Raw genomic sequence first — 11,834 nt, forward strand, 5'->3', positions numbered from 1 at the left:
TTGATTTTAAGCCTCTTTTTTAAATAAGTTTTGTAATTCCCCATTATAACAGGTTTAGATCTTTTTGGTAAGATTTGTCCTACAGTACTATAATAAATTACAAAAAATGCTAAACATCATGTAAAAAAAATCAATATTCGAATCTTATGTCATAATTTTTTTCTTCCTTTGCCTCCCAAAAAAACCCCTCATATCTGGTTCGCCTACCCATGGAACAGCTAGATCTTACTCTTTTAATTCATCTTTAAATTAAAGATACAGTACAGTTATAAAATGTAACGAATTGTACTACAAGTCAAACTCAGGCACAACATTAAATTATATGCAAAAACGAAAGTAGATTTCTTGTTATTGGCAATGTTAAACAGAGCGGAAAGAAAGTCAGCTCGGTATATTAATCATCATATTTAAATTAACACGATTGCCGGGAACCACTTGGCCGAAAATAAAAACATTTTGCAATTTCCGAACATTTCCGTAAAATAAAAGTATTATAGTACGAGCTGAGATCGGAACCTTGCGCGTTTTATCGGCTTTTACGGAAACATGTCGAAACGGGGTTTACAAATAGTGATACACGGATTAACACCCTGAATAATCATGATATAATAGTTAAAAATAACTCTGAACATTTATTTAAAAACTGAAAGTAAATTTTCCGAAAATTAAACGGTGCTGACTGTAATTTTTCACCGGACATTGTGACCGACCAAAACAAAAGTTTCGTCGGTCAAAATGGAAATATACCGGACATGTCCGACTGTCCGACGGACATTCGCATTGTCTGCATTTTATTTAGAATGATAACAGATTTATTTATCTGTGAACATTTTTTTTTGCCAAATAATACGATATATATATATTTTAACCTCAGTAAACCCCTCTTCTTAGTAATCTAATGAATAATTCACAGAACTAAATTTTTTGGAAAAATATACACTTTTTCGCAGTAACTCTTTTTTCGCTTATTGTACTTAAATACTACTATTATGACATTATTTCAAGGCATTATTCCAGATTTGGAGGACACTCACAGGGCCCTCTGCACTTGAAAACTGGATTACAGCCAGTGATTTTTTTTGGAATTATGCTTGGAAAGTTGACTTAGGGAAAAATACAAAATCAGGCCAAAATGGCTAAGATAATGGCAATTATACATTTTTTAACTTTTTTATGCATACATAATGCTGTGAAAGACTAAGTCTTGTCAAGATTTTGTCTGTTTTCAAGAATTTCATTGCTTTTTTATTCATAAACGTAATCAGCGTTTGTCAATTTGGGAAAAAATTATAAAATTTTGGGAAATATGGACAGTTTTTCGCAAGGGGAAACAGCCTTTAGAAGGCAGTTCATTGCACCAAAAAAAATCACTGACAGTTACGGTATAAGTTTGCTATTTAGAGAAAATTACTAAAAGCGCATTGTGATGTCCCTTTTTATGCAGGTTTTGTTTAGAAGATACTGGAGACATCAGTTTCAACACACATTAGACTTCATTTTAGTAGGGCAATTTATTTTTGAGAGTTTAACTTTTTCAAAGTTAAGTTTTTGTGAAATATAATAAACATACAAAATTAAACTCTAGAGAAGAAATTTGACTGGCATGCATTTGATACCGGATATTGACCAAAGGACATTCATTTTCATTAAATAACTGCCCATTTCTTCTCAGTGGACTGATAGAAAACTATTTTGAGGCACTTGAATTTTCATTTTTATGTGGTACTTTGGAAATGTCTTATTTTTGTGACTTGTAAATGTTGTAATATTTCATAACGAAGAAGACAGTTTTATTTTTTATTTTAAATGGACACTTAAAGAAAATTGGCATTCAATTTTATAAAAAAATGTCTCTAATAACATGTACTGTATTATATCATGCATAGGACGCGCTTTTTTACCCCCATTTCTCGTCTTAAAAAATGCCTGCGTCCTTTCTATGCTATTAGAATTGCATCTGTTTTTTTCCAAGTCCATTTCAGATCGAAAATATCGGATCGGGGAAGAACGCGGTAATAGTAAGTATTAGGGATGCAAACGAATGGCAAAACAGATATTCGAATATTCGGTAATTCTTTCGATCGAATATTCGAATATTCGATTAGCGAAATACATATTTTAGAAGATGTAGTAAACTACTATTATTATTCGCTAAAGTAATAGCCGGGGCATTTAAACCCTATTTTGTCGTATCCAGTACGCGCGGCGGACCCTGATTTCCCCAAATGAGCCTTTGAAATTCTCCATTTTCAGGAAGTAAAAAGCAATACATTATAAACAGACAAACAACAAAATCGAATAATTCAATTCCGCTGCCTTTTGTAAACAATGTGAAATTAGATGGATTCCTAGTAAAACAGTGTTTTGCGCCAATGGAAGGTCTTTCCGTAGGATGATCAGCCTCGTTCTGAGATTGACCTCTAAACTGACTAAATATAACTATGGAAAACTCAAACCAACTCGGGAACTAGTAAAATAGTAAAACGAAAACATAAGTGGATTGGACTTATTTATTGTACAACAATAGAGGAATTATATTCAAAAATCAATTTCAAAGCACGAAAATTGTATTGAAAGATGAAAACAGTTTAAAGCACATATATGCAACAACATTACTGAGCACAATATTACATTATTGTGGCATTTATATCATCACCTCGTTTTGCGCTATTTTGCACAGCATAATTTGCAGCCAAGACAACACATTGGTGTTAAAGCCGATCCCTAGCCAGTTATTGTAAAAGTAGGGGGACTTTTTATAGTACCCGACGAAATGTCCCTAAATGACACATGTCGCGTGTCTAGTCATCACATTCACACCTCTGGGATTCGGGGCCAATCGTTGTAAAAACAAGATAAACGAGCTTTATAAACAACATCAGTGATGAAGGCAAAATGTGTTTTGTTCTCGTTATTGAATTTTTTTTTTCGAATATTCGAATACCGATTTTAACATTCGAATACCAAACGTTTGATCGAATATTCGAATATTCGTTTGCATCCCTAGTAAGTATCAAGTTAACCCACGCAGAAATATATTGAATGTTCACTTTAAAATGATTTATTGAGAAATAAATTGAAAACAAACATGAGTGTTTACTTTTTTACAAAAGGGATGCTACTCACAAAAACTCGATGTGAGTCAGCACTTTAACTGGATTGAGTTATAACGGCAACGGAAAATCGGGAAAGGAGGTAAATATCAATTAATCGTTGTTCATGATTTTAATGTTTTGATATTTTGCAAAACATTTTGTTGTATGTTACTGTTTCAAAAAATTAATAAAGGAATGTGCATAACACAAAGTAGCATTATTGTCACTATCAAATCTTTTCAAATGTGCGAAGGTGTGATAAACACACGCTGTCTGTCATTAGAAAAACATCAACAAACTATTGCGATGGTAATACCGTATGGTTGTTTGTTTGCACTTTACCCGTCGTGCCTTCCGCTGGCAAGGATAATTACCGACACGCATTAATTATGCCTGACATGCTTTAATCCGCACAGCGACAAGCCTTATCAGAACAATCATCAGTTTTGACAATACACAGTTTTGCAACGGTTGCAACGGTTGACTGTCATTCAAAAGGCATGTCGATACTATTGCAACGGTTGACTGACAGTCAGAAGGCGTGTCGGGACTATTACAGCATTTGTATAAGCCTTATAATATGCGTGAATGTTCTCAAAATGTCAAGACTTATATAATTGTTGTGTACACTTAATTACCGAAATGCTAAATTACCGAAATACGACAATAATTATCGAAATATGCCTTATATACAATTGTATTTTTTTACTTCAATATTATGTTATAAATACTTTACCAACCTCAATTTTTCGGCTCCGATTTTGATATTTTTCCGCTGCGTCCTATCTTATATATTAAGGGTTTTTACCCTTTTTTCAACGATTTTTTTGCCTGCGTCCTATCTATACTAGCGTCCTATACATGATATAATACGGTATGTCCTTTTTTTTACAGCCATGTTGATTTTCATGAAAATTCTACTCATAACGTAAAAGTTATTTTGGGTCAAATGTTCCTTTCCAATATAAACACTTTTTAAAATGGTATTAACCCACCCAGTTGGCCAGAATAGGATGTAAACTTCTTTTACCAGCCCAACCAAGGTTTACCAGACCAACTGTTTTGTGCCACAGTACATTAGGGTAGAGGGTTCTATAAAAGATGAACAACAGGTGCCATGAAAACAAAATGGTTGCCCAAGCAATGTTTTAAACAAAAGGAGGTGCATTTGGATTATTGTTCACTTTCAACATTAACAAAATTTACCACAAAAAGACTAACCATTTCCAACAAAATGGCCGATTCCAGTCAACATGTTTTTTATTTTAGACTGAGGTAAAATGTTGTTTTCCCACTCAAATGAAAACTGATTTCATTTTTCCCCCAAAGGCAAGTGTTCTTTCAAAATGAAAAATCATTTGACTGTGAAATGTTTGTCAGGATGACGCTTGTTCAAGCTTTTTACTATTTTAATAGTCTTTTTTGTTAAAATGGCTATTATAATTTTGCTAAAATGGCTATTATATGATTAAAGTAATAATAATCATGACTAGAATTTGACCTAATGACACATAAACAATCCATAATCCAGTAGGCATATGTTTCATTGTTTGGCCTGAAATGATGTTTTTAAGTCATTTCTGACAAAATACAGACAAAAACAATAATTTTGGACAAATATCTGGTCACAAATACAGTAGCCATGAGAAGAAAAAGGAACATTTTTTTGACCAGACACAAATAATAAGTAAGCTTACTTTTATATCTGTTTTCTTTTACAACATAATCTGAGATGAATAAAACAACTCCCTGACCACAGGTATAATATAATTCTGAACATCTATTCACTTTGGTAATTAAAGCACATTACATTGCCTTTACAGTAATGTTCAAAGCGAAATTAAATAAAGAAGTGGAAATTTAAATAGACTCCTAAATTTGTTTATACAACTTCATTTTATACCTTTATTTTTTTAATAAACAAACATCAATAAAAAATAAGTGTCTTTATACAGTTGCAAATGATGTTCATGCAGGTTAGTGGATTTTGTACATGTAATTTATGACTTAACATAACTAGAGCTGTCACAGGAGTGACGAATACCCCCAAATGCCGCCTGGACACAGGAATGGCAAACCATTCCTTTGAAAAGAGGCCATAACTCCAAGGTTACTGCACACTGCATCTTCTTTTATCATGCATGTATTGTTTTATTTAAATCTGTTGAGTAATTTAGAAGTTACACTGCTGACAAGAAAAACTAGCCTTTCATGAGTTATCGTCTGGAAACCGTTTTTCTACTTTTAGTAACAGTGACCTTGACCTTGGCCCCACCAGCCCCAATATCGAACTTGACCTGTATCTTCTGATGTTACACCTGTGTACCAAAAATTGTTCAAATCTGTCTAGCCTTTCATGAGTTATCGTCCGGAAACCGTTTTTCTATTTTTAGTAACAGTGACCTTGACCTTGGCCCCACCAGCCCCAATATCGAACTTGACCTGTATCTTCTGATGTTACACCTGTGTACCAAAAATTGTTCAAATCTGTCTAGCCTTTCATGAGTTATCGTCCGGAAACCGTTTTTCTATTTTAAGTAACATTGACCTTGACCTTGGCCCCACCAGCCCCAATATCGAACTTGACCTGTATCTTCTGATGTTACACCTGTGTACCAAAAATTGTTCAAATCTGTCAAGCCTTTCATGCGTTATCGTCCGGAATCTGTTTTTCTATTTTAAGTAACAATGACCTTGACCTTGGCCCCACCAGCCCCAATATCGAACTTGACCTGTATCTTCTGATGTTACACCTGTGTACCAAAAATTGTTCAAATCTGTCAAGCCTTTCATGAGTTATCGTCCAGAAACTGTTTTTCTATTTTTAGTAACAGTGACCTTGAACTTGGGCCCACCAGCCCCAATATCGAACTTGACCTGTATCTTCTGATGTTACACCTGTGTTACAAAAAAATTTCAAATCTGTCTAGCCTTTCATGAGTTATCGTCCGGTAACCATGAAAACCGACAGACCGACCGACAAGCTCACTCCTATATACCCCCTCAAACTTCGTTTGTGGGGGTATAATAAAAGCAACAGTAAATGTAGCGTGGATGCTTTGGACTATAAAATATATCGAAGTCTATTCTTTTTGACAGTTGGGCGGATACAGTATATTAAAAGGTTGATGGGGTTTACATATAGTGGGCGAAAGCGCTAAATTTAGCCAATGATTGAGCTAGGTCATTACGTCATTTGTATTCACTTTGTATTGGGAGCATTCGGAGCTTCCTGGAAAGATTTGAGATAAAACTTAGCCTTTTCCGTAATTGTTCTATTTTTGAAAGCTTACTAGAGTGTGACTCCGTACTGTCTTCTCTATACTGGTAGTGTAAGCATGCCACTTATAGGCTGTTTACATTCGACTTAGAAGTGGAGTAAGGTTCGTGTTTATTCTACTTTCCTTTTAACATTTTGTGGTCTAGAAAAAGCCACTCGCAGAATTTTGCGAGCTTGAATAAAAGTCACTCGCAATTTGCAAATGTCACTCACATTTTGAGAGTATGCGAGTCTAAATTCGAACCCTGAAATGGACATATGGAGATTATTTTTTTGAACAGGGAAGGGGGGTGACAGCAAATTAAACCAAAATGTATTTTTTTGAAGGGGGGAGGGGGGTGACAGCTAGTGTTGGGCTGATTAATCAGTTCGTCGATTAATCGTTGCCACAGAGAGCTCTGAATAATTCGCGACAATTTTTTTCATTCTTCGACGAATTTTACAAAGATGGCCAATATTGCGATACAAACTTTCCCGTAAATAGTTTCTATTACGAATCGTTCTTGTAACGAATAATCCTAGTGACAAACCGTAAAATTACCGATATCGGTAAACCTTCTTTTGATTGAATGATGTAACCCAATCGCTATGGTTAAAAGGAATTCCATGGCAAACCAGAAAATTTATTTCTGATTGGATTATAACCTGCACTAAAACCAATCGCTATTCTTAATACATAATCGCTAAGGCACTTGCTTCAAGATGGCGTCAGGCTCAGAATCATGCTTTCCGTGTCCAAGAAAGAAGGGCAAAAATTAAAAGAATAAAAAGAGAACTGTAGCAGAATGTTTCCGTGACATTCTTAACATTGTTTACGTTGTTGTTTACTCGTTAAATGCAAAACTTTTTGTCACTTTTTTCTGTATCATAAACTTAAAAAGTTAACAAATATGAAAATTGTCATCATCTTTCTTTTATTTTTAAAAATAATTCACAGCTACAAAATAATTGATGTTAAACAGAGAAACAATAAAGTTCTACTCACCTTAGGGGTGATGGGATTATGTTTTTCAGGATATCTTGAGGTTTATTTTAGAAATTACTTTGATTTTTGTTTACTTATATACAAATATCTAAGTTTTTCAGTTTCCTTTAAGAAATTAAGTGTTTTTGCCAAAATTAATCAAGTATGTTTGCCCCATAGATGCTTATCTGTTATATATATTAACTATTTGTACGGTCATTTATTAGCAACCGAATAATCATTAATCAGTCGGTTAAGTGGACTGATTAATCGACTAAAATTTTTTTGACCGATTCCCAACACTAGTGACAGCAAATTAAATAAAAAATAACTGAGTCAAACTCAAACCTTTCACCAAAATTACACCCCTCCCTCCAAGTAAAAATGTCAAAATGCTTATGTCACATGCTGTACGTGGTAATGGCAGTATTTTTTAATTGGATACTATTACGGAAAGTAAGGAACCCTCTAATAAAGATCTAATAATCTACCTTCAAGAGACTAATTGCCTTTAAGGTAAAGTGAGGGCTATTGAACAGCTTAAAAAGAAAGTGTCAAATTTTGAAAATGAACTTTAATCTATTTGGGTTGCACGGTTGTGAACCAGACCAAGCGTGTCGAGGAGAGAATGTTGAAGATTAAGGATAAGGTTGAGGGCACATCCATATGTTAACTAGTTAAAATAAGATCACTTTTAATTTGAGTCAACAAGATACAAACAATACAATATAAGCTTTTGAACCGACTATGTTGTTATTAGTCGCCGTTATTAGTAAATCTTACAAAGGATAACGTTAGTCCATATAAACAGCCGCTTCAGAGCCTTTGATAATTTTATTGTTGGCGACTCTTCGCGTCCATATACCACTTGTTGTTTTCCTAGCCAAGATCCCAGCGCTTAGTATATTTAGCGCAAAGACAACGCCCACCTGTTCCGGTTAAACTCCACTAATAAAATGCGCATTTGAAATCAGGTAGTCATCTTCAGTTAAGGGCATCAATATTTGATAAAAATGTGAACACATATAAATAAGGTTTTTTAAAAGCTTTACTAAAACAAATACATTTATATATATATATACTTATCAGGAAAACAGTCAAAAAAACATCAACCTTATGAATAATGTATCAAGAATATCGATGTCTCAACAGGGGAGGTCACTGTGTAGGATAAATATACTAATAGTGGCTAACCCAATATGGCAGTGAAAAGTTGACAGAAGCCGATCAGCGTCAGTTTATCATGGAAAACTTAAGTTATAAATAAATGGTATTAACCAGTATAGCATTTATGTGTCCCTTTTATGTTTTCTTTTAACAATTCAGTGTTGTTGTAATATAATAGTCTAATATTTTATTTTACACTGGTATAAATAAATCGACTTGTGGCGTTATAGGGAACACAATAAATATCCAAATGTTAAAAAACGTTCCCTAAACGCGCATTATTGTGGCTAAGGATAACGTAGTGTTTTATTTCCATATGAGTATAAATTTATTTATCAAAATCTAAAATTAAGCTGCATCATTCAAGCTAAGTTCATTTTCATTTGAAACAACACAATTGTGCAAAAACGTCCGAAAGCCTACCCGGAAATGGCATTTAATTTCGATAGTTTTTGACATCTGGAACAAAATCAATAACAATGACTAATCATTCAATTTTGGTATAGATAATGATGAACGGCTTTCATTTAAACACATTCATTATGGTTGTCATTATAATTTGTGTTGAAATTACCATGATTTGTATCAATTATATTCATGAAAGGTTGTTAAAAGTTGCAAAAACATACCCATTATTTCTTAAATCTGAAATCACCGCCACTAATCGGTAAGTGCGCATGCGCATAATATTTTTCAACCTTCTTTCATAAATCGTCAAAATAATAATAGCAATCGGTAAAAACACTTATAATTCAATGGATTTAGCAACGAAAACATATCAAAGACTCTATATTTCATAAATAAGGGACATGACAATGAAACATAAAACTTAGATATACTAAAACGTAATGACTACTCAAGGGAAGCTACTGGCGGTTACACATAACTATAAAAACACTTCAAGTCGTTGGATTCAGTGTTACTTCCCCTGGTTATTTAAAGGTTCGTCGACTCATTCACTCTTGAATATTACGAGACGTTTTTGTACACAGTAAAGAAAGAATAACTTGATATATACAAGCCAGAAGATACATACATTATTGAAAATGAAACTATTCGACAAAGTGCGCTATACGTTTTCGCCTCTTCATGCCAAACCATGAAATGGTTTATAATGGACCTGTATAGCCTTGGGAGTCCTTAGTGATAACTTGAGGCTGATCATTGCCTTAAATGACATTGTTGTTCATTGTTTTGCGACTGCGGACTCGTCGAATTTTTCCACGTTCAGTGTAAAGCAAATGTGTTCGTCACCTTGATTAAATAGAAAATCATGGCACTTGATAATGCTGGGATAATGAAGGTATGGCATTTTAATAGATATCATATTTTTTAAGCTCTTCTGAGGTAAAAGTTAAAACCAAATAGACGTTTTGATCAGGCTCTTGCCCCAAAACAGGCGACCGCGGCCTGGGAAACGTTTAAGATGTTGACCGTGTTTAAAATTGACCCCATGGAAAATATCTAATATTATATATTTTATTTGGAATCCACAGACTTTAGATTTACAGGAAGCATACCATTCGGAACACCTCGGCCATTTTCCATCGAAAGCAATGGTCGAGTTGTTCTAAATGGAATAAACCGGTTTGATACACAGCTGATCCTTTTAACGTATACTACTTCGGGTTGTGGCAAATAATATGATAGTTGTGGGAAGATGGATCAAACATTTGGTTTTGGAGTACATTTCTGGTGCTATATTTCCTGACTACAGATTTACTCCAACTACGAATGATTCGCTACCCTTCACGATTTTGAATTGCAAAATAGGAAAATTAAGCTTTTCACAACGTATGCCTTCTAAAAGAATTCAAGTATTTCAAAAAGATTTTGGAGCTCATGAGCTTCATAGGGAATTTTATCAAATATTTTATCCAAAACGACACACAGCAAAACCTCTCTCTGCACGCTTGGGTGTTGGGAGAAATGCAGTTTGTGTTCTCCGAAAATCTCCGAGATTAATAATAAATGAATGGGGACATTTATCAGTGGATGCAAAGGGCAAGAACTCTTAATTGGCTCGTTTTGTAGATACTCCCTTTCTTCCTTCGCTTATTGTTTAGTTATATCGGTCATATTTTATCGGAGAACATTGAACCTTTGTTTTACTGCGCTGATGAATAATAATGCATAAAAATAGAAACAAGTTTTCTTAATGTAAACGTAAATCATGTTTACTTCTTGTATGACTCTATGCGACTTGTGTACTAGTTATGTCCCTTTTTGAGTCGAACAATAAAATGCGTTATTAAAAAAGCGACAATGTTTCTGCCCATTGGAATATATTTCAATGGTAGGGACGTTAGTCATGGGCACCTACTGAAAAGATTCAACGCGATCAAGGAAAACGTAAAAAACAGGTATTTTTTTCATTTTTTAAATTATTTCCCGACACAATTCTATAACAGGCAATAGCGCAACAGAAACGATGTATTTTTAGGGACAAGATCTCGCTAAAATGCGCTCTGAATATTGTGAAATAGATGTGTACACTTTGCATGCCAGTTTGTATTTTACTAGCTAAAGGTGGATTTTGGACCTCAAGTTACGAACTTATAAAATGTATAGTCTGATAATGATAGAATAGAAGAAGATACTGTCAGACTATATTTTTTATAAAATGAAAAGGCGAATTCGTTAATAAAAGTAAAAAAGCAACAACGTTTTCCCCGAAAACTAATACAGTTGAACACACCAAACCAACAAGTGTTAAGCCCGGGTTTAAGCCATCAAAATGAGCTAAGTAAAACAGCGGTCTAAACGAAAAAGGTACCTAAAGTCACCAAATTTTTACAGAAATGCTAATAAGCATGCAATTAAAGTTTAACAGCATCAAGAGTTTTTTTTACCTGACTTGTTTCAGAAAAGTTTTGGCCCTGGACTTAGCTTAACAACAAATGGTACTTTCAGCTTTTGCCAAAGTAACACTGAACGTTTTTGATGCAGTCTAAAAAAATTAGATTTGTACTTACTTATATGCGACTATTGGGGTCGTGCAGAAGTGAAAGCTAATACAATTTCATAGCGAGTGTCATCCTCGAGAAAAAAACATTGATCTAAACGTTCGGAACACCTCGGCCATTTTCCATCGAAAATACCCTCAGATACATGCCGGTACATAAATAAAAGTAGTTCGTAAAATTTTAAATAAAAGTATCAATTAATTATAGTGTTTTAACGTTTATTTTATACATCTAAACTTGAATTGATTGCCAGTGAAGTATATTACTGTATAAATCATTCAGATTCCCCAAAGTCATGATAATCATTAAGTTTATCTGCTTAGTTGAACTTCTGATAATGCGATATACTTGCAGCGTAGTTA

At 34.0% G+C, this 11,834-nt stretch overlaps 1 protein-coding gene across 2 annotated transcripts in view; it reads right to left on the reverse strand.

The window, feature by feature from the left end:
- Nucleotides 1–9,192, reverse strand: part of LOC128242679 (septin-7-like) — a 51,215-nt gene extending 42,023 nt beyond the window's left edge. Inside the window, exon 1 of one of the 2 annotated variants that reach the window (XM_052959929.1) lies at nt 9,136–9,192. In XM_052959929.1, coding sequence (XP_052815889.1) covers nt 9,136–9,139 — 4 coding nt within the window. In that variant the 5' untranslated portion in view covers nt 9,140–9,192. The remainder of the gene's footprint in view (nt 1–9,135) is intronic. The other variant, XM_052959931.1, reaches the window with a different exon arrangement.
- Between the last annotated feature and the right edge of the window lie 2,642 nt (nt 9,193–11,834).

Source organism: Mya arenaria, chromosome 8, assembly GCF_026914265.1.
Source record: "Mya arenaria isolate MELC-2E11 chromosome 8, ASM2691426v1".
Classification (NCBI taxonomy): domain Eukaryota; kingdom Metazoa; phylum Mollusca; class Bivalvia; order Myida; family Myidae; genus Mya; species Mya arenaria.